This window comes from Cynocephalus volans, chromosome 16 (assembly GCF_027409185.1).
Source record: "Cynocephalus volans isolate mCynVol1 chromosome 16, mCynVol1.pri, whole genome shotgun sequence".
In the NCBI taxonomy this organism is placed as follows: domain Eukaryota; kingdom Metazoa; phylum Chordata; class Mammalia; order Dermoptera; family Cynocephalidae; genus Cynocephalus; species Cynocephalus volans.
The window spans coordinates 63,493,498-63,516,455 of NC_084475.1; the positions used below are offsets into that span (position 1 = coordinate 63,493,498).

Genomic DNA, 22,958 nt, shown 5'->3' on the forward strand with positions numbered 1-22,958 from the left:
CATTTTTACCGATAGCTCGAATACACTAATGTTGAGGAGATGAATTGTACCATCTGTCTTTACGTCAGGTTGTAGAGACAGGCTTGGACTTTCTTTTTAAAGAATAAACAAATACAAGCATTTTTCTATAGTAAAAATTTAATGCAGAAAGCAATATAATAGTTTCACAAAATACAAAGAATATATTTTGTTCTATGAAGCACAGTATAAAGGCGTATTGACAAAAACAATTTCAATCTTGTCAACAGTTAGATAAATAAACATTTAAATAAATAAATAGATAGATACATTTGCACGGTCGTCTGTAAGTACCAGTCCCTGCAGGGTTGAACATGACGCTGCTGAACACCCTGAAGGCATCTGACAAACTTGAGGCACTTCATGTCATGATTGTAGCAGAAGTGACAGTCTTGGCGACCGGAGAGCTCAGGAAAGTGCGATAGTGTGTACTCGTCCATGAGAGTCGTTTCCACGTCGGACCAGGTCTCATTGCCTCCTCCCTAATCTTCCCCGCATGTTTATTGATGAAGAGAAGGATCTCACGATTTCTGCTCTCACGACCTCCCAGGCGCAAGGGCTGTGCCTCTTCTCTTTCAGGTAGAGACTGATTCTTTGGAAGTATTTCCTCACGGCCAGTGCGAAGTCCTCGTTCACCAGGGGAGTCTCTTCCACCCCCACCTCCGGCATCAGACAGGCTTCCAGGTCGTCCAGCTGCTGATAGAGTCCAGTGCAGAGTTTGTCCAAGAGGCTCTCATCCCAAGCAGCCGATGAGCCCTCTGTGCAGAAGAGGTTGAAGCTCTGCTGGGTCATCTCATGGAGGACAGAGATGGCTCGGGCCTTCTGCAGCTGGTGGCCATCCAAGTCTTCCTGGGGGAATCCGAAGTCATTTCTGTCCTTCAGGCAGGACAGAGGGGAGATTCTCCTCATTCGTCCCAGGAGTATCAAGGCCCTCCTGGTCCCCAGGCTGTGGGCCTGAGGCAGATCACAGCCCAGAGAGCAGGTCGCCTGGCAGCTGAGCACCAGCAGGGCCATCAGTAAAGGAAAGGGCAAGGCCATTGGGGATCTCGCAGATGCTGCTGGCCTGGCTGAGATGGGCGACTCTGAGCCTTAGCCGCTAGGTTCTCTGAAGAGCTTGCTTTGTGCATGTGTCTTAAATAGGGAACACACTAGTTTCCATTTTTTGGATGCCCGTGTCTTCCTTTCTACTTCTGTTTTTGCTTTCTTTATGCACTCTCTACATACTTTGAGAGCAGCGTTTCTCCACCTTTTTCTTTTCTCTTTTATTTCTTTCATGGTGGCCTGCTCATCCCTTTCCTCCAGAGCCTGGTTAAATTGTTTTTTCCGAATTGACCCTCCTGTGATAAGCTACAAAGGCGGGGGTATATCGTGCAATTATTTACGGACCGTATCTGTAGCTCAGGTTTATACGTAGAAAAGAAAGTGTGAAGTTAACTTTTTGCATTCAATGCATGTTTAAGAAGGTCTCTATAAAAATTTTAAGCCAAGACTTTAGTTTCAAACTTATTGATTTGACTTGGCTTTATAAGTTTATTTGCTGAGCTCCTTTTTGTGTCATCTGTTGACTTATATAAATTGTAATGAGTCAAATTTCACATGCAAATTCATGTTACAAAAATACACAATACCAATGTAATGACATACTTAAATATCTTTCAAAACTGCTAAAAATTATCTATCAATTCAATTATTTTCTTCCCATTAATTTCTAGTGTACCTAACTTTAAATTTTGTTCCATACGATAGAATACATTGTCACTGTGCCACCTCCCGGATGTTCCCCCAGGTGCGGTCAACTTTTATTTCTTTTTAGCACTCGACTTCATTATTGATGTGGCGAATAACTTTAGCAGAGCCACATAATAAAGCACAAATTCTTTGCATTTAATTCTCAAAGCCATTAACTCATTCAGTAGCACTCAGGAGCAAACCTCAGCTCCATCCACGAGACAGCCAAAGGCAGTCCATATGTATTCGTGTGGAGGCCACATCTCGAGACATGATTTTGAGATCAAGCGATCGTCTATTCACCGTAGGCTTGTATTGCTCATGCTGCATATGCTCTGTGGATCTTCCGAGAACTCAATGTCAATGCTTCTTGATACACAAGAAAACCCGAGGGAAATAAAAATTAGTAATAAGGGACAGGTTTTCTTAGATTTGGGCTTTGGAGAACCACAAATTATGGTAATGACTAAGATTTGTTAACACCTCTAGGAACTAATTTTCACACTTTTGGGAGCAATACCATCCCAAGAAGAATGCACGATGGAGAGAACATCAATTTTATTTAAAAAGAAAATTTTGTTTTGCACCGAAGTTCAAATTTCCAACCAAACATCAGTCGGAGATTCCAATTCTAATGGAATCTTATTAAACCAAAGGAAGCCATCTTTGTCATAAATGGCAACAATGGGATGTAGGTGTGATGAAAATAAATGGCTGTTCAATTGTTGTGTACCGCTGGCGAGACACCAGAGATCTTTCTTTCCCATTTCCTTTTACATAGAAAGGAAAGTTGCTGCATTTTCCCTCCCAAGGAATGGGAATACCAAGAAAGCCAATATATGTACCTCAGTGTGATCAAACGTCACAAGGAAAGCAATATCCCACTGCAAAGGACATGACGAAGGATAATTTAGCCAAATTGAGCCCAGCCAAGGGGCAGATGAGGGGATGCGGCAGAGCAGAAGAAAAGTGGTGGAAGGGACGCAGGTCAAAGGTAGCAAACGGGCATGGGCTCCAGGAAAAGCAATCACTGCTGGTCCAGGGGTTGGTTTCAGCTTTGCTGGATCCAGCTTTCAAGAGAGTCAAGGGAGACACAACAACCACAAGAGTTTACACACAGAAAAGGCAAACTTGTGAGAGTGCAATATGCTCTCTGGATAACGGGGAAGCGAGAAATGCATCCCTTGTTTTCTCCTTGTGGATAAATGGACTCAGAAGTTGACTCATCGTCTTGTCATGTCTCCAGCAAGAAGCAAGGGAATTCACAATTTCAAAGGACACCCCTTCTTTACACATGGCTATATTATTTCTCCTAGCTGTCAGAGATGATGTCTTTATTACACTGAACCTTCGAATGAACTTCGTCCTAAGAATATAGGTCGCCATGAGTCCGTAAGTTACTCTTGGCCAGAGGAGTCGTCTTATGCGGTCTTGTTTCCTGGGCATCTTAGCCTAGTTCCTATCATTTCCGGAGCTCAGTCAATATTTATGAAAGGAATAATCATTATAATAACAGTGGAAAGAATAATACCAATACATACTGGAGACATGAATTGGGAAGACAATAGATCTAAAGAATTTGTAAGCTCTTCCCGCTTCATGCAGGGAAATTGTAATGGAAGATTTTGTGACGATTTAAAAAACAAAACACAAACACTTGATTGTAGAGATGCTTTCTTCCCATTTGTAGTTTTAATATTTAGAACCTCAGGATGTGCCACAGGGCCTGGTTGCAAATGGAAGACCCACCTTCCACTTTTACTTCAGTGCCCCTCAAGGAAGCGCAACGCCTTGCCTGATCGCACATTCCTTGTCTTTTCCGATAATACGGAGACGATGTGAATGTTACAATGTGTTTGGGGACCTTGTCCCTATACACTTGTCTGTTTTTCAATTTTGGCCTGTGCCTTTGGGAATCACTTAACTCTTCCCAAGATTCAGTCAGTGTCGCTGTGAACTTTAATGAATGACATCCGTGTCGTTTTCCCTGAGTCTAAATTGTGGAATCAGAGTTGGCATCAGATTTTGAAATAAACTGTGCCTAGCAAGAATGCCAGTTAATTTTCTCTTACAAATACTGTTAGTACACACAGTGTGAAAATAAAGATTGGTCTTATTCAAAGAACATATATTCTCTTCTCACTAATCCCCCAGTCGGACTCTCTTTCCCCTCTCCTTTGCACTTAGGTATCCGACGAGCATGAATCCAGGCTGAGTAAACACGGGTGGAAGTGATGTTCACCCTGTGCAGCATGGGTCCTTCAAAGCATCCTACAAGTGATCCACCATATAATTTTTTCCATATCGACTGAGCACAGTAGCCTCAAGCGTCGCAAACCTGTTTGAACTTATATGTTGATGATGGCAAAGCTGCAAAATAGTAGGTTGTGAGGTCCCTGAAACCCCGCTCAGAGGAGGCCAACACTGAGCTCTTCTATAAAGGAAAGATAAGTTTGTATTATCATCTAACTACTGGTGGTTTTCTTTTGTTCTGTTACAGGAGCGAGCATCAACTTGACTGACAAATGCCCTTCACCAAATTCTAGACTGAAGAACCATGTCTGTAAACAATTAAACTTCCAACTTCGGAAACAACAAGCACCACTCAAGAATTGAAACAGATAATGAAAATTATAAATCATGACAGTATTTATTTAGGACAAGACACCATGTTATTCTCTCTAATCATTCTACTGTAAATTCACGATGTAGAACGTATGTTTTACATAATCCCATGATTTAGGATTCAGATGTTTTTCAGCTGGTGCAAATGTGTGAGTTTAGCTTGCTTTGGGGGGCCTGGTAAACAATCGTGTAATTGGTTAGGGAGGGTCCTGAGTATAACTTCTACGTCATTTCCTGACGTTGCTCTGAAGGCGGTGAATGAGGACTAAGCGCACTTCAATTTCCACTCTGACCACCTCCCAGGCACAGGGGCTGTATTTCTTTTCCCTCAGATAACCAATCATTTCTTGGAAATACTTCCGAACGTCATTTCCCAAATCAGGACAAGAGAGAGTTTCTCCATTTGTCATCTGCACTTGTCGCAGGCTCTTCTCAAGGCTGAAGAGTAGTTTATCGAGGAGGATCGCATCCCAAGCAGCATGGCTGTTCTCTCTTTTGAGGAGGCTGAGGATCTGCTGGAGCATCTGACCACGGAAACAGGTGGCATGTGTCTTCTGGATTGGGGTGATATTTTCTCCTGTCCAAGGAAAATTGAAGTTCTTCCTGTCCTTGAAGCATGAGTGAGATGGGATCTTTTTCATCCGTCTCACTAGCATGATGGCTTGCCGGTTTTCCAGGCCATGGCTGGAAGGCATGCCCCAGACAGATGAGCAGGCAGGGACGGAGCAGAGCACCACTCCCGCCATGAGCAGGCAGATGTGGACCATTGAGAATTTCAGTGATTCTCGAGGCGGCCGCGAGAGGGCGCGCGAACGGCCTTTTCTGAGCCTCCGGTTCCGGAAACGCGGACGGACTCGGCCGCTTTTGGTTTCAGAGGGTGCCACAGCCCGAGAGAGCAGACGTCGCCGCTTGTCGCGCCGAACCGGTGCTGCTTAAATAGTGTGGAGAACATTTTCCTCCGATGGCTGCGGAGAGAGCTCCGCCGCGGCTTGGCGCGACCCAGTTTTCTTCGGTGAGGGCCGTGAGTGTCTGAGCTGCTCCCTGTGCTCGGGGCTTTCTTTCGCGTAGAAGCCGCAGCGAGACTGAGTTTGACGGGGAAACCCATTGAGTCGGGACCCGAGGGCTCGCGACCGCACGGGCTGTGATGGTCACAGATTCCGCAGGAGTGGGGGACGCGAGGCCGGGACAGCCTGGGAAAGGGGAGCCGGGTAGACAGCGGGTCCGGGAGCAGCCCGAGTGCGGGAGCCTCGGGCGAGTGAGCGGGGACGACGGCGGTGATACCGCCGGGACCGTGACTGGGGCCGGGACCGGGGCCGGGGCCGGGGCCGGGCCGGGCCGGGAACAGGGACGGAGCCGGGGCCGGGGCCGGGGCCGGGACCGGGGCCGGGGCCGGGGCTGGGGCCGGGAACAGGGATGGAGTCGGGGCCGGGGCCGGGGCCAGGGCCGGGAGGAGGGACGTGCGCCCCTCTGTGGGGTCGTCGGAGTTTTCAGTGGCCCATGTTTCTGAGTCAGGACGTTCAAGTCTTTGAAAAAAGGAATCTAGGCAAATTAAAGCGGCATTATTTGATTTAGATCGTTTTTATGTAATTTTACTTTCCTAGCATTAAAGGAGGGAAACTCCACGATATTTGCATGGTGCCACTTTACTTTTCAACGGACAGAACTGCCATGTTTAGGTTTCTTGTGATTCAGGATTAATCTTCGATCATTGCTCTTTCACCTGAGGTTGCTGAAACTTCTTTCGCAGAACGCCACCGTGACTTGTGTTGCTAGGAAGAAAAAGGAGCAGTGTCGTGTAGGAGCAGTTGAGGGCATTTAGCCGGTCAGAACCTTCAACGCTCTTGGGTGAGAGTGGCATAGAGTGAGTGCAATTTGCCACACTTGATGACCATGCAATTGCCACAGTCTCCCTTCTCCCTGGTGAGACTCTGAGGGATTTGCAAGTGCACGGTCATTTCTGGTCTTTACTTAAAATTGTATTACTTTGTTTCTCCTGGATAGTTTTTCACTAATTTTCATTTTTCATACGGCATGGAAATATCATTTGTGTCGATTCCTTAGATTGCGGCCTCCTTAAATTTTTGGCTTGAGGAAAGTACTCCCTAATTCCAGCCCAGGAAACAGCTTTTGAATTAGTATTGTGATTATCCGTGGTTGAAAATCAAGGAATGTCCACTCACCCTCCCTTCAAAAAAAGCCCCAATACAAATAACTTATATATTTAAATGCATTTTATATATGCTTAAAATTATATATATTTTATATGCATAGGTAATTATATGTCAATGCAAATACTTTGTTTATATTATATGTAAAGATAATTATACATACAGTATTACATATTATCTAATATTTATATATTTATAATGTTGGATTATATATGTATATACAGTTAGATTCATAGGTATACTTATGTTTACATATATTTACATATATATTATTTTAGAATAAGAAGAAAATAGATATACTACATGTATTTTTATACAATATATATACTCCGTATATTTTTAAACCTTTTTTCTGTCCTTTCCAATTTTCTTTTTTTAGATCCCTGCTTCAAAATATATCACCAAACGTGGGTGAAACTGACTGACTGTGAAGGACAGATTAGTATTTCGTTTGTAAACTGTTCACAGAGCAGCCATTTTCTGTCACTCGACTTCCTGCCACACCGGTTCCCCGGAAGGTGCTTCAAGGGTGCTGTTCAGTTTCTCTTCTGCACCAGGCACTGCTCCAACACTGGCAGCCTGGGCTCTGCTCCTGCACAGGCCTGCAGACGGTCCCCCTCGTGGAGTTTCCATTTGAGAGGCACCAATGTGACTGGCCCTGAGCGTGTCAAGGGAGCTGCACTGAAAGCTTCTCTTGGCTTGACTCGGTTGAATGCAGACTCTACAGAGGATTACGATATTTGTTATATCAATACTCACGGTAACTATTTTTTTACTATGTTCAGATTCTCAGCAAGTAACTTGCAAGTTTATGTGATTTAATCTCTCCAATTTCCACTGGAAAACTAGTACTGACAACTACTAAAGTTTTCTCACAGTTTCCCTGTCTCAGTTATAACTGGATCCACATTGCCAAGCATGTTATCACTCATGTATATGCAGTCAACACATTACTGGTGACAGACGAAGAGAACTAATGAATTAATGCCTCAGCTCTATGCTGCTATTATCTATCGATTATGTCGGAAAATATGAGCTATGGCTCCTGTGAAGAAAGGTGGAAGGCATCAAATCTAGTGAACGAGTCCTTTAATAGGGAAATGCAGACAGAGGAGGCAACTTGTATTTCAGTGCAATCGAAGAAATTTAATAATGCTGTACAGGATCAAATCTCTAAGTGCTAGAATTTGAAAAGAGACATATATTGAGACGTATTTATTTCAACTTTGGTTCTCATTTGTATGAATATTTCCTACTGGATTGAGATTTCTTTCATTTTTGATGAACGTGTTGAACTTCCAGTGTAATAACACGAGCGCAGTGTTGAAGTCATGACATTATCTGAGGCTCGTAAATGGAAGACAAAGTGAAAGGAAGTGGAAACAAAACTGGGACAAGCCCAAAAGCTGCAAACCCTGGGCTCGCCGTGTCAGACTCTCACATGCAAGAAGGTGCTGATAGCAGCTGGGTCGATGCCCGACACCTCCATCCCCCCAGTGGCCGCGCTACCTCCTCCCTGGTGCATTGGCCCATTTTGTGTTGCTCTAAGAGAATATCTGAGACTAGGTAATTTGGAAAGAACAGAGGTTTGTTTGTCTTATGATTCTGGGACAGCTGATTCTGGCATGGACCTCAGGCTTCCTCTACTCATGGTGGAAAACGGCAGGCACTGGCGGGTACAAGCAGATCACATGGTGAGAGGAAGCAAGAGAGGCAGGGAGGAGATGCCAGGGTCTTTTATACAACCAGCTCTCCAGGGAACTAATAGAGCAAGATTTCACTAGGGCCCCACTTCCCCCAGGGAGAACATGAATCCATTCATGAGGGATCCGCCCCCCATGACTCAGCTTCCAGCACTGCCACATTGAGGACCAGATTTCCGCATGAGTTTCGGTGGGGACCACACATCCAAATTCTATCACCTGGTGACACTGAAGATGATGTGCTCCAGTTCTCTCTGCACCGTTCGCTGTGACCTGACCCAGGTCCGTGACCTGCCAAGGCAGGAGACCGACCTCCACAGTTCTGCACCCAGGTGGGAGAATCTTCCTTTTTTCCCATCTGAAGGAGGAGAACGTATTCAGTTCCCCTGGAGCAGCTGGATGGTGGCAAATTCCAAAAGGCTCAAGCCACCTCTGTTCCCCATGAGATTATCCAACAGATCTCCAACTTCCCCCGCACGAGGGCTGAAATTCCTCACTGGACTCGATGACTCACTAGAGTCTCTGGAGCCCTGTGTGGTGCAGGAGATGGAAGAGACCCTGGGCAGGAGGAGGAAAACATACATTCCGATTTTAAATAGCCTTTCTCGATCATTTTCATGTTTGCTTTTTACTCCTTTGTAAATATCAGGTCTGATTGGTTAATTGTTCCAGAGCCAGTACACGTGCCTCGAAGAAGAGTTCCTCCCAACAGAGCCAGCATCACCTTGGCCAGATTCTCCTTCACGGGGTGGTTGCATAATGAGAGTGCACTTTGGTCATTCTTTCTAGACAGGAAACTTTTCCTCACTTGCTCATGTAGTAACTGTCGGTTTAGTTAACACTAGACGCCACTTGTACACATTGCGTGTCCGCTTGACTGGGTGCACACACTGCGGGAGAGCGCGGGGTGCCGACAGCATGTGAGTGAGCGAGGTGCACTGCCAGACCCTGCGCGTGGGGAGGAAGAGCGCTCACCGGACTCCTGCCCGGACCGTGAACATGACAGCTCAGTCTTGGTTCTGCAATTCTCTCAACTATGCATAAAGTCGTTAAATCCCGGATAGCAAACATGATGTGGCTCCAGAGAGTTTTTGGGCAAAGTGACAGTACAGACTTAACTAGAACAATTTTCTTTTACAGTAAATATAACAATATCCTTTAATGGATGAATGAATAAGGAAACTGTGACATATACATTTAAATACACCCCCCCCTCCCCACAACACAGAGCATGGAATACTACTCTGCCACAAAAAAGAATGACATACTCCCATTTGCAACAACATGGATGAGCCTGGAGAAATTTATGTTGAGTGAAATAAGCAAAGCACAGAGGTATAAATATCACATGTGCTCACTTATGTAAGGAGCTGTGAGAGAAAGAAGGAAGGAAAGAAAGTCCATAGCAGTGTGTTGGACTTGCAGAGGGACAGAGCATTCCATGGGCTACAAAGTGGAGTAAGGGGGTTGAGGGAGGGAGAGGGAGTTTGGGCATTATCGGGTGGGGAACACAGGGTACAAATGCAATTTGTGGTAATGGGCGTGCTGCCAGTAGGAATCTGGCCCTCACATCATGGGCACAAGGGCTGACAATCAGCTTTCTATCTCATGAATATTCATAAACAATATTCTGTGTGTGTGTGTGTGTGTGTGTGTGTGTGTGTGTGTGTCTGTATATATGTATATATAAAAAATGTCTTCTAACCATGAAAAAAGTATGTATTGCAAAATGGGAAAAACTATACACACAAAAAACCCCGCATTCTTTTCCAGATTTCTTCGAATTTCTGTCTTTCCCTCAGGGTCACTAACTTCTTTTCTCTCATTTCACTTCTACCGACTCCAGTATGGTTTCTGCTTATTCGTTCTACAAACCAAATGTCACTAAGGTTTCCAGTACGGTCTATTTTCCAATGTAGTGGGCAGTTTGAGTTCACACCTTCTGTGGAATCTACTGATTCCTCTTCTCAGCACATTTATTGTTTAGAAAAGACATTTATCGTCTTTGTCTCCAAAGGGTGAGTCTTTATAATGGATGGCTATTCCATCTTCTTCATCTGTGGCTCTTCTGTCCACTTCCTTTAAAGTTTGAAGGTCCTTAGAATCCAGACAATGTCTGTTTCTCCCTCTGTCATCTCTTCCCACATGACCAACTTCATTTCTGCACTTTCAGTTGCCATTATGATCCTCCAGGCATTGAATTCCTTGCCAATTGCAAATTCCTGTGTCCAACTAGTGCTGGACATTTGCACTTACATGTCTAGCAATTTGTGGGGCGTATCGGTAATTTTATTTCTATTTCCTGACATGCTTCCATCTACCTTCTGCAGAGAGAATTTTATTGGTTGTTTCATTTTCTCATTATACTGTTTCACATAACTGATATTAAGTATGAGTGTGTTTCTTTTGAGCTCTCTTTCCCTCCAAGAATCAAAGATAGAAGAGAGCATGTTCACATCCGTATTCTGAGGGGAACAAACAACCTCTTTTAGGTGAAGTTCATTTTTACCGATAGCTCGAATACACTAATGTTGAGGAGATGAATTGTACCATCTGTCTTTACGTCAGGTTGTAGAGACAGGCTTGGACTTTCTTTTTAAAGAATAAACAAATACAAGCATTTTTCTATAGTAAAAATTTAATGCAGAAAGCAATATAATAGTTTCACAAAATACAAAGAATATATTTTGTTCTATGAAGCACAGTATAAAGGCGTATTGACAAAAACAATTTCAATCTTGTCAACAGTTAGATAAATAAACATTTAAATAAATAAATAGATAGATACATTTGCACGGTCGTCTGTAAGTACCAGTCCCTGCAGGGTTGAACATGACGCTGCTGAACACCCTGAAGGCATCTGACAAACTTGAGGCACTTCATGTCATGATTGTAGCAGAAGTGACAGTCTTGGCGACCGGAGAGCTCAGGAAAGTGCGATAGTGTGTACTCGTCCATGAGAGTCGTTTCCACGTCGGACCAGGTCTCATTGCCTCCTCCCTAATCTTCCCCGCATGTTTATTGATGAAGAGAAGGATCTCACGATTTCTGCTCTCACGACCTCCCAGGCGCAAGGGCTGTGCCTCTTCTCTTTCAGGTAGAGACTGATTCTTTGGAAGTATTTCCTCACGGCCAGTGCGAAGTCCTCGTTCACCAGGGGAGTCTCTTCCACCCCCACCTCCGGCATCAGACAGGCTTCCAGGTCGTCCAGCTGCTGATAGAGTCCAGTGCAGAGTTTGTCCAAGAGGCTCTCATCCCAAGCAGCCGATGAGCCCTCTGTGCAGAAGAGGTTGAAGCTCTGCTGGGTCATCTCATGGAGGACAGAGATGGCTCGGGCCTTCTGCAGCTGGTGGCCATCCAAGTCTTCCTGGGGGAATCCGAAGTCATTTCTGTCCTTCAGGCAGGACAGAGGGGAGATTCTCCTCATTCGTCCCAGGAGTATCAAGGCCCTCCTGGTCCCCAGGCTGTGGGCCTGAGGCAGATCACAGCCCAGAGAGCAGGTCGCCTGGCAGCTGAGCACCAGCAGGGCCATCAGTAAAGGAAAGGGCAAGGCCATTGGGGATCTCGCAGATGCTGCTGGCCTGGCTGAGATGGGCGACTCTGAGCCTTAGCCGCTAGGTTCTCTGAAGAGCTTGCTTTGTGCATGTGTCTTAAATAGGGAACACACTAGTTTCCATTTTTTGGATGCCCGTGTCTTCCTTTCTACTTCTGTTTTTGCTTTCTTTATGCACTCTCTACATACTTTGAGAGCAGCGTTTCTCCACCTTTTTCTTTTCTCTTTTATTTCTTTCATGGTGGCCTGCTCATCCCTTTCCTCCAGAGCCTGGTTAAATTGTTTTTTCCGAATTGACCCTCCTGTGATAAGCTACAAAGGCGGGGGTATATCGTGCAATTATTTACGGACCGTATCTGTAGCTCAGGTTTATACGTAGAAAAGAAAGTGTGAAGTTAACTTTTTGCATTCAATGCATGTTTAAGAAGGTCTCTATAAAAATTTTAAGCCAAGACTTTAGTTTCAAACTTATTGATTTGACTTGGCTTTATAAGTTTATTTGCTGAGCTCCTTTTTGTGTCATCTATTGACTTATATAAATTGTAATGAGTCAAATTTCACATGCAAATTCATGTTACAAAAATACACAATACCAATGTAATGACATACTTAAATATCTTTCAAAACTGCTAAAAATTATCTATCAATTCAATTATTTTCTTCCCATTAATTTCTAGTGTACCTAACTTTAAATTTTGTTCCATACGATAGAATACATTGTCACTGTGCCACCTCCCGGATGTTCCCCCAGGTGCGGTCAACTTTTATTTCTTTTTAGCACTCGACTTCATTATTGATGTGGCGAATAACTTTAGCAGAGCCACATAATAAAGCACAAATTCTTTGCATTTAATTCTCAAAGCCATTAACTCATTCAGTAGCACTCAGGAGCAAACCTCAGCTCCATCCACGAGACAGCCAAAGGCAGTCCATATGTATTCGTGTGGAGGCCACATCTCGAGACATGATTTTGAGATCAAGCGATCGTCTATTCACCGTAGGCTTGTATTGCTCATGCTGCATATGCTCTGTGGATCTTCCGAGAACTCAATGTCAATGCTTCTTGATACACAAGAAAACCCGAGGGAAATAAAAATTAGTAATAAGGGACAGGTTTTCTTAGATTTGGGCTTTGGAGAACCACAAATTATTGTAATGACTAAGATTTGTTAACACCTCTAGGAACTAATTTTCACACTTTTGGGAGCAATACCATCCCAAGAAGAATGCACGATGGAGAGAACATCAATTTTATTTAAAAAGAAAATTTTGTTTTGCACCGAAGTTCAAATTTCCAACCAAACATCAGTCGGAGATTCCAATTCTAATGGAATCTTATTAAACCAAAGGAAGCCATCTTTGTCATAAATGGCAACAATGGGATGTAGGTGTGATGAAAATAAATGGCTGTTCAATTGTTGTGTACCGCTGGCGAGACACCAGAGATCTTTCTTTCCCATTTCCTTTTACATAGAAAGGAAAGTTGCTGCATTTTCCCTCCCAAGGAATGGGAATACCAAGAAAGCCAATATATGTACCTCAGTGTGATCAAACGTCACAAGGAAAGCAATATCCCACTGCAAAGGACACGACGAAGGATAATTTAGCTAAATTGAGCCCAGCCAAGGGGCAGATGAGGGGATGCGGCAGAGCAGAAGAAAAGTGGTGGAAGGGACGCAGGTCAAAGGTAGCAAACGGGCATGGGCTCCAGGAAAAGCAATCACTGCTGGTCCAGGGGTTGGTTTCAGCTTTGCTGGATCCAGCTTTCAAGAGAGTCAAGGGAGACACAACAACCACAAGAGTTTACACACAGAAAAGGCAAACTTGTGAGAGTGCAATATGCTCTCTGGATAACGGGGAAGCGAGAAATGCATCCCTTGTTTTCTCCTTGTGGATAAATGGACTCAGAAGTTGACTAATCGTCTTGTCATGTCTCCAGCAAGAAGCAAGGGAATTCACAATTTCAAAGGACACCCCTTCTTTACACATGGCTATATTATTTCTCCTAGCTGTCAGAGATGATGTCTTTATTACACTGAACCTTCGAATGAACTTCGTCCTAAGAATATAGGTCGCCATGAGTCCGTAAGTTACTCTTGGCCAGAGGAGTCGTCTTATGCGGTCTTGTTTCCTGGGCATCTTAGCCTAGTTCCTATCATTTCCGGAGCTCAGTCAATATTTATGAAAGGAATAATCATTATAATAACAGTGGAAAGAATAATACCAATACATACTGGAGACATGAATTGGGAAGACAATAGATCTAAAGAATTTGTAAGCTCTTCCTGCTTCATGCAGGGAAATTGTAATGGAAGATTTTGTGACGATTTAAAAAACAAAACACAAACACTTGATTGTAGAGATGCTTTCTTCCCATTTGTAGTTTTAATATTTAGAACCTCAGGATGTGCCACAGGGCCTGGTTGCAAATGGAAGACCCACCTTCCACTTTTACTTCAGTGCCCCTCAAGGAAGCGCAACGCCTTGCCTGATCGCACATTCCTTGTCTTTTCCGATAATACGGAGACGATGTGAATGTTACAATGTGTTTGGGGACCTTGTCCCTATACACTTGTCTGTTTTTCAATTTTGGCCTGTGCCTTTGGGAATCACTTAACTCTTCCCAAGATTCAGTCAGTGTCGCTGTGAACTTTAATGAATGACATCCGTGTCGTTTTCCCTGAGTCTAAATTGTGGAATCAGAGTTGGCATCAGATTTTGAAATAAACTGTGCCTAGCAAGAATGCCAGTTAATTTTCTCTTACAAATACTGTTAGTACACACAGTGTGAAAATATAGAGTGGTCTTATTCAAAGAACATATATTCTCTTCTCACTAATCCCCCAGTCGGACTCTCTTTCCCCTCTCCTTTGCACTTAGGTATCCGACGAGCATGAATCCAGGCTGAGTAAATACGGGTGGAAGTGATGTTCACCCTGTGCAGCATGGGTCCTTCAAAGCATCCTACAAGTGATCCACCATATAATTTTTTCCATATCGACTGAGCACAGTAGCCTCAAGCGTCGCAAACCTGTTTGAACTTATATGTTGATGATGGCAAAGCTGCAAAATAGTAGGTTGTGAGGTCCCTGAAACCCCGCTCAGAGGAGGCCAACACTGAGCTCTTCTATAAAGGAAAGATAAGTTTGTATTATCATCTAACTACTGGTGGTTTTCTTTTGTTCTGTTACAGGAGCGAGCATCAACTTGACTGACAAATGCCCTTCACCAAATTCTAGACTGAAGAACCATGTCTGTAAACAATTAAACTTCCAACTTCGGAAACAACAAGCACCACTCAAGAATTGAAACAGATAATGAAAATTATAAATCATGACAGTATTTATTTAGGACAAGACACCATGTTATTCTCTCTAATCATTCTACTGTAAATTCACGATGTAGAACGTATGTTTTACATAATCCCATGATTTAGGATTCAGATGTTTTTCAGCTGGTGCAAATGTGTGAGTTTAGCTTGCTTTGGGGGGCCTGGTAAACAATCGTGTAATTGGTTAGGGAGGGTCCTGAGTATAACTTCTACGTCATTTCCTGACGTTGCTCTGAAGGCGGTGAATGAGGACTAAGCGCACTTCAATTTCCACTCTGACCACCTCCCAGGCACAGGGGCTGTATTTCTTTTCCCTCAGATAACCAATCATTTCTTGGAAATACTTCCGAACGTCATTTCCCAAATCAGGACAAGAGAGAGTTTCTCCATTTGTCATCTGCACTTGTCGCAGGCTCTTCTCAAGGCTGAAGAGTAGTTTATCGAGGAGGATCGCATCCCAAGCAGCATGGCTGTTCTCTCTTTTGAGGAGGCTGAGGATCTGCTGGAGCATCTGACCACGGAAACAGGTGGCATGTGTCTTCTGGATTGGGGTGATATTTTCTCCTGTCCAAGGAAAATTGAAGTTCTTCCTGTCCTTGAAGCATGAGTGAGATGGGATCTTTTTCATCCGTCTCACTAGCATGATGGCTTGCCGGTTTTCCAGGCCATGGCTGGAAGGCATGCCCCAGACAGATGAGCAGGCAGGGACGGAGCAGAGCACCACTCCCGCCATGAGCAGGCAGATGTGGACCATTGAGAATTTCAGTGATTCTCGAGGCGGCCGCGAGAGGGCGCGCGAACGGCCTTTTCTGAGCCTCCGGTTCCGGAAACGCGGACGGACTCGGCCGCTTTTGGTTTCAGAGGGTGCCACAGCCCGAGAGAGCAGACGTCGCCGCTTGTCGCGCCGAACCGGTGCTGCTTAAATAGTGTGGAGAACATTTTCCTCCGATGGCTGCGGAGAGAGCTCCGCCGCGGCTTGGCGCGACCCAGTTTTCTTCGGTGAGGGCCGTGAGTGTCTGAGCTGCTCCCTGTGCTCGGGGCTTTCTTTCGCGTAGAAGCCGCAGCGAGACTGAGTTTGACGGGGAAACCCATTGAGTCGGGACCCGAGGGCTCGCGACCGCACGGGCTGTGATGGTCACAGATTCCGCAGGAGTGGGGGACGCGAGGCCGGGACAGCCTGGGAAAGGGGAGCCGGGTAGACAGCGGGTCCGGGAGCAGCCCGAGTGCGGGAGCCTCGGGCGAGTGAGCGGGGACGACGGCGGTGATACCGCCGGGACCGTGACTGGGGCCGGGACCGGGGCCGGGGCCGGGGCCGGGCCGGGCCGGGAACAGGGACGGAGCCGGGGCCGGGGCCGGGACCGGGGCCGGGGCCGGGGCTGGGGCCGGGAACAGGGATGGAGTCGGGGCCGGGGCCGGGGCCAGGGCCGGGAGGAGGGACGTGCGCCCCTCTGTGGGGTCGTCGGAGTTTTCAGTGGCCCATGTTTCTGAGTCAGGACGTTCAAGTCTTTGAAAAAAGGAATCTAGGCAAATTAAAGCGGCATTATTTGATTTAGATCGTTTTTATGTAATTTTACTTTCCTAGCATTAAAGGAGGGAAACTCCACGATATTTGCATGGTGCCACTTTACTTTTCAACGGACAGAACTGCCATGTTTAGGTTTCTTGTGATTCAGGATTAATCTTCGATCATTGCTCTTTCACCTGAGGTTGCTGAAACTTCTTTCGCAGAACGCCACCGTGACTTGTGTTGCTAGGAAGAAAAAGGAGCAGTGTCGTGTAGGAGCAGTTGAGGGCATTTAGCCGGTCAGAACCTTCAACGCTCTTGGGTGAGAGTGGCATAGAGTGAGTGCAATTTGCCACACTTGATGACCATGCAATTGCCACAGTCTCCCTTCTCCCTGGTGAGACTCTGAGGGATTTGCAAGTGCACGGTCATTTCTGGTCTTTACTTAAAATTGTATTACTTTGTTTCTCCTGGATAGTTTTTCACTAATTTTCATTTTTCATACGGCATGGAAATATCATTTGTGTCGATTCCTTAGATTGCGGCCTCCTTAAATTTTTGGCTTGAGGAAAGTACTCCCTAATTCCAGCCCAGGAAACAGCTTTTGAATTAGTATTGTGATTATCCGTGGTTGAAAATCAAGGAATGTCCACTCACCCTCCCTTCAAAAAAAGCCCCAATACAAATAACTTATATATTTAAATGGATTTTATATATGCTTAAAATTATATATATTTTATATGCATAGGTAATTATATGTCAATGTAAATACATTGTTTATATTATATGTAAAGATAATTATACATACAGTATTACATATTATCTAATATTTATATATTTATAATGTTGGATTATATATGTATATACAGTTAGATTCATAGGTATACTTATGTTTACATATATTTACATATATATTATTTTAGAATAAGAAGAAAATAGATATACTACATGTATTTTTATACAATATATATACTCCGTATATTTTTAAACCTTTTTTCTGTCCTTTCCAATTTTCTTTTTTTAGATCCCTGCTTCAAAATATATCACCAAACGTGGGTGAAACTGACTGACTGTGAAGGACAGATTAGTATTTCGTTTGTAAACTGTTCACAGAGCAGCCATTTTCTGTCACTCGACTTCCTGCCACACCGGTTCCCCGGAAGGTGCTTCAAGGGTGCTGGGCAGTTTCTCTTCTGCACCAGGCACTGCTCTAACACTGGCAGCCTGGGCTCTGCTCCTGCACAGGCCTGCAGACGGTCCCCCTCGTGGAGTTTCCATTTGAGAGGCACCAATGTGACTGGCCCTGAGCGTGTCAAGGGAGCTGCACTGAAAGCTTCTCTTGGCTTGACTCGGTTGAATGCAGACTCTACAGAGGATTACGATATTTGTTATATCAATACTCACGGTAACTATTGTTTACTATGTTCAGATTCTCAGCAAGTAACTTGCAAGTTTATGTGATTTAATCTCTCCAATTTCCACTGGAAAACTAGTACTGACAACTACTAAAGTTTTCTCACAGTTTCCCTGTCTCAGTTATAACTGGATCCACATTGCCAAGCATGTTATCACTCATGTATATGCAGTCAACACATTACTGGTGACAGACGAAGAGAACTAATGAATTAATGCCTCAGCTCTATGCTGCTATTATCTATCGATTATGTCGGAAAATATGAGCTATGGCTCCTGTGAAGAAAGGTGGAAGACATCAAATCTAGTGAATGAGTCCTTTAATAGGGAAATGCAGACAGAGGAGGCAACTTGTATTTCAGTGCAATCGAAGAAATTTAATAATGCTGTACAGGATCAAATCTCTAAGTGCTAGAATTTGAAAAGAGACATATATTGAGACGTATTTATTTCAACATTGGTTCTCATTTGTATGAATATTTCCTACTGGATTGAGATTTCTTTCATTTTTGATGAACGTGTTGAACTTCCAGTGTAATAACACGAGCGCAGTGTTGAAGTCATGACATTATCTGAGGCTCGTAAATGGAAGACAAAGTGAAAGGAAGTGGAAACAAAACTGGGACAAGCCCAAAAGCTGCAAACCCTGGGCTCGCCGTGTCAGACTCTCACATGCAAGAAGGTGCTGATAGCAGCTGGGTCGATGCCCGACACCTCCATCCCCCCAGTGGCCGCGCTACCTCCTCCCTGGTGCATTGGCCCATTTTGTGTTGCTCTAAGAGAATATCTGAGACTAGGTAATTTGGAAAGAACAGAGGTTTGTTTGTCTTATGATTCTGGGACAGCTGATTCTGGCATGGACCTCAGGCTTCCTCTACTCATGGTGGAAAACGGCAGGCACTGGCGGGTACAAGCAGATCACATGGTGAGAGGAAGCAAGAGAGGCAGGGAGGAGATGCCAGGGTCTTTTATACAACCAGCTCTCCAGGGAACTAATAGAGCAAGATTTCACTAGGGCCCCACTTCCCCCAGGGAGAACATGAATCCATTCATGAGGGATCCGCCCCCCATGACTCAGCTTCCAGCACTGCCACATTGAGGACCAGATTTCCGCATGAGTTTCGGTGGGGACAACACATCCAAATTCTATCACCTGGTGACACTGAAGATGATGTGCTCCAGTTCTCTCTGCACCGTTCGCTGTGACCTGACCCAGGTCCGTGACCTGCCAAGGCAGGAGACCGACCTCCACAGTTCTGCACCCAGGTGGGAGAATCTTCCTTTTTTCCCATCCGAAGGAGGAGAACGTATTCAGTTCCCCTGGAGCAGCTGGATGGTGGCAAATTCCAAAAGGCTCAAGCCACCTCTGTTCCCCATGAGATTATCCAACAGATCTCCAACTTCCCCCGCACGAGGGCTGAAATTCCTCACTGGACTCGATGACTCACTCGAGTCTCTGGAGCCCTGTGTGGTGCAGGAGATGGAAGAGACCCTGGGCAGGAGGAGGAAAACATACATTCCGATTTTAAATAGCCTTTCTCGATCATTTTCATGTTTGCTTTTTACTCCTTTGTAAATATCAGGTCTGATTGGATAATTGTTCCAGAGCCAGTACACGTGCCTCGAAGAAGAGTTCCTCCCAACAGAGCCAGCATCACCTTGGCCAGATTCTCCTTCACGGGGTGGTTGCATAATGAGAGTGCACTTTGGTCATTCTTTCTAGACAGGAAACTTTTCCTCACTTGCTCATGTAGTAACTGTCGGTTTAGTTAACACTAGACGCCACTTGTACACATTGCGTGTCCGCTTGACTGGGTGCACACACTGCGGGAGAGCGCGGGGTGCCGACAGCATGTGAGTGAGCGAGGTGCACTGCCAGACCCTGCGCGTGGGGAGGAAGAGCGCTCACCGGACTCCTGCCCGGACCGTGAACATGACAGCTCAGTCTTGGTTCTGCAATTCTCTCAACTATGCATAAAGTCGTTAAATCCCGGATAGCAAACATGATGTGGCTCCAGAGAGTTTTTGGGCAAAGTGACAGTACAGACTTAACTAGAACAATTTTCTTTTACAGTAAATATAACAATATCCTTTAATGGATGAATGAATAAGGAAACTGTGACATATACATTTAAATACACCCCCCCCTCCCCACAACACAGAGCATGGAATACTACTCTGCCACAAAAAAGAATGACATACTCCCATTTGCAACAACATGGATGAGCCTGGAGAAATTTATGTTGAGTGAAATAAGCAAAGCACAGAGGTATAAATATCACATGTGCTCACTTATGTAAGGAGCTGTGAGAGAAAGAAGGAAGGAAAGAAAGTCCATAGCAGTGTGTTGGACTTGCAGAGGGACAGAGCATTCCATGGGCTACAAAGTGGAGTAAGGGGGTTGAGGGAGGGAGAGGGAGTTCGGGCATTATCGGGTGGGGGACACAGGGTACAAATGCAATTTGTGGTAATGGGCGTGCTGCCAGTAGGAATCTGGCCCTCACATCATGGGCACAAGGGCTGACAATCAGCTTTCTATCTCATGAATATTCATAAACAATATTCTGTGTGTGTGTGTGTGTGTGTGTGTGTGTGTGTGTGTGTCTGTATATATGTATATATAAAAAATGTCTTCTAACCATGAAAAAAGTATGTATTGCAAAATGGGAAAAACTATACACACAAAAAACCCCGCATTCTTTTCCAGATATCTTCGAATTTCTGTCTTTCCCTCAGGGTCACTAACTTCTTTTCTCTCATTTCACTTCTACCGACTCCAGTATGGTTTCTGCTTATTCGTTCTACAAACCAAATGTCACTAAGGTTTCCAGTACGGTCTATTTTCCAATGTAGTGGGCAGTTTGAGTTCACACCTTCTGTGGAATCTACTGATTCCTCTTCTCAGCACATTTATTGTTTAGAAAAGACATTTATCGTCTTTGTCTCCAAAGGGTGAGTCTTTATAATGGATGGCTATTCCATCTTCTTCATCTGTGGCTCTTCTGTCCACTTCCTTTAAAGTTTGAAGGTCCTTAGAATCCAGACAATGTCTGTTTCTCCCTCTGTCATCTCTTCCCACATGACCAACTTCATTTCTGCACTTTCAGTTGCCATTATGATCCTCCAGGCATTGAATTCCTTGCCAATTGCAAATTCCTGTGTCCAACTAGTGCTGGACATTTGCACTTACATGTCTAGCAATTTGTGGGGCGTATCGGTAATTTTATTTCTATTTCCTGACATGCTTCCATCTACCTTCTGCAGAGAGAATTTTATTGGTTGTTTCATTTTCTCATTATACTGTTTCACATAACTGATATTAAGTATGAGTGTGTTTCTTTTGAGCTCTCTTTCCCTCCAAGAATCAAAGATAGAAGAGAGCATGTTCACATCCGTATTCTGAGGGGAACAAACAACCTCTTTTAGGTGAAGTTCATTTTTACCGATAGCTCGAATACACTAATGTTGAGGAGATGAATTGTACCATCTGTCTTTACGTCAGGTTGTAGAGACAGGCTTGGACTTTCTTTTTAAAGAATAAACAAATACAAGCATTTTTCTATAGTAAAAATTTAATGCAGAAAGCAATATAATAGTTTCACAAAATACAAAGAATATATTTTGTTCTATGAAGCACAGTATAAAGGCGTATTGACAAAAACAATTTCAATCTTGTCAACAGTTAGATAAATAAACATTTAAATAAATAAATAGATAGATACATTTGCACGGTCGTCTGTAAGTACCAGTCCCTGCAGGGTTGAACATGACGCTGCTGAACACCCTGAAGGCATCTGACAAACTTGAGGCACTTCATGTCATGATTGTAGCAGAAGTGACAGTCTTGGCGACCGGAGAGCTCAGGAAAGTGCGATAGTGTGTACTCGTCCATGAGAGTCGTTTCCACGTCGGACCAGGTCTCATTGCCTCCTCCCTAATCTTCCCCGCATGTTTATTGATGAAGAGAAGGATCTCACGATTTCTGCTCTCACGACCTCCCAGGCGCAAGGGCTGTGCCTCTTCTCTTTCAGGTAGAGACTGATTCTTTGGAAGTATTTCCTCACGGCCAGTGCGAAGTCCTCGTTCACCAGGGGAGTCTCTTCCACCCCCACCTCCGGCATCAGACAGGCTTCCAGGTCGTCCAGCTGCTGATAGAGTCCAGTGCAGAGTTTGTCCAAGAGGCTCTCATCCCAAGCAGCCGATGAGCCCTCTGTGCAGAAGAGGTTGAAGCTCTGCTGGGTCATCTCATGGAGGACAGAGATGGCTCGGGCCTTCTGCAGCTGGTGGCCATCCAAGTCTTCCTGGGGGAATCCGAAGTCATTTCTGTCCTTCAGGCAGGACAGAGGGGAGATTCTCCTCATTCGTCCCAGGAGTATCAAGGCCCTCCTGGTCCCCAGGCTGTGGGCCTGAGGCAGATCACAGCCCAGAGAGCAGGTCGCCTGGCAGCTGAGCACCAGCAGGGCCATCAGTAAAGGAAAGGGCAAGGCCATTGGGGATCTCGCAGATGCTGCTGGCCTGGCTGAGATGGGCGACTCTGAGCCTTAGCCGCTAGGTTCTCTGAAGAGCTTGCTTTGTGCATGTGTCTTAAATAGGGAACACACTAGTTTCCATTTTTTGGATGCCCGTGTCTTCCTTTCTACTTCTGTTTTTGCTTTCTTTATGCACTCTCTACATACTTTGAGAGCAGCGTTTCTCCACCTTTTTCTTTTCTCTTTTATTTCTTTCATGGTGGCCTGCTCATCCCTTTCCTCCAGAGCCTGGTTAAATTGTTTTTTCCGAATTGACCCTCCTGTGATAAGCTACAAAGGCGGGGGTATATCGTGCAATTATTTACGGACCGTATCTGTAGCTCAGGTTTATACGTAGAAAAGAAAGTGTGAAGTTAACTTTTTGCATTCAATGCATGTTTAAGAAG

The 22,958-nt window shown here is 44.7% G+C and overlaps 3 protein-coding genes across 3 annotated transcripts; all 3 read right to left on the reverse strand.

Annotated features, from left to right (window-relative positions):
- Positions 1–507: 507 nt before the first annotated feature.
- Positions 508–1,032, reverse strand: LOC134364642 (interferon alpha-3-like; the record flags this gene model as incomplete). Its single annotated transcript, XM_063080641.1, has 1 exon — positions 508–1,032. A coding segment is annotated over one exon (525 nt), but the record flags the coding sequence as incomplete, so codon positions are not given.
- A 10,217-nt stretch (positions 1,033–11,249) lies between these two features.
- Positions 11,250–11,774, reverse strand: LOC134364643 (interferon alpha-3-like; the record flags this gene model as incomplete). The annotated part of the gene is made up of 1 exon (XM_063080642.1): positions 11,250–11,774. A coding segment is annotated over one exon (525 nt), but the record flags the coding sequence as incomplete, so codon positions are not given.
- Positions 11,775–21,963: 10,189 nt separating this feature from the next.
- On the reverse strand, positions 21,964–22,533 carry LOC134364353 (interferon alpha-4-like). The gene has a single exon (XM_063080234.1). It carries the CDS (start codon positions 22,531–22,533, stop codon positions 21,964–21,966), a length of 570 nt encoding a protein of 189 aa, XP_062936304.1.
- Positions 22,534–22,958: the final 425 nt, after the last annotated feature.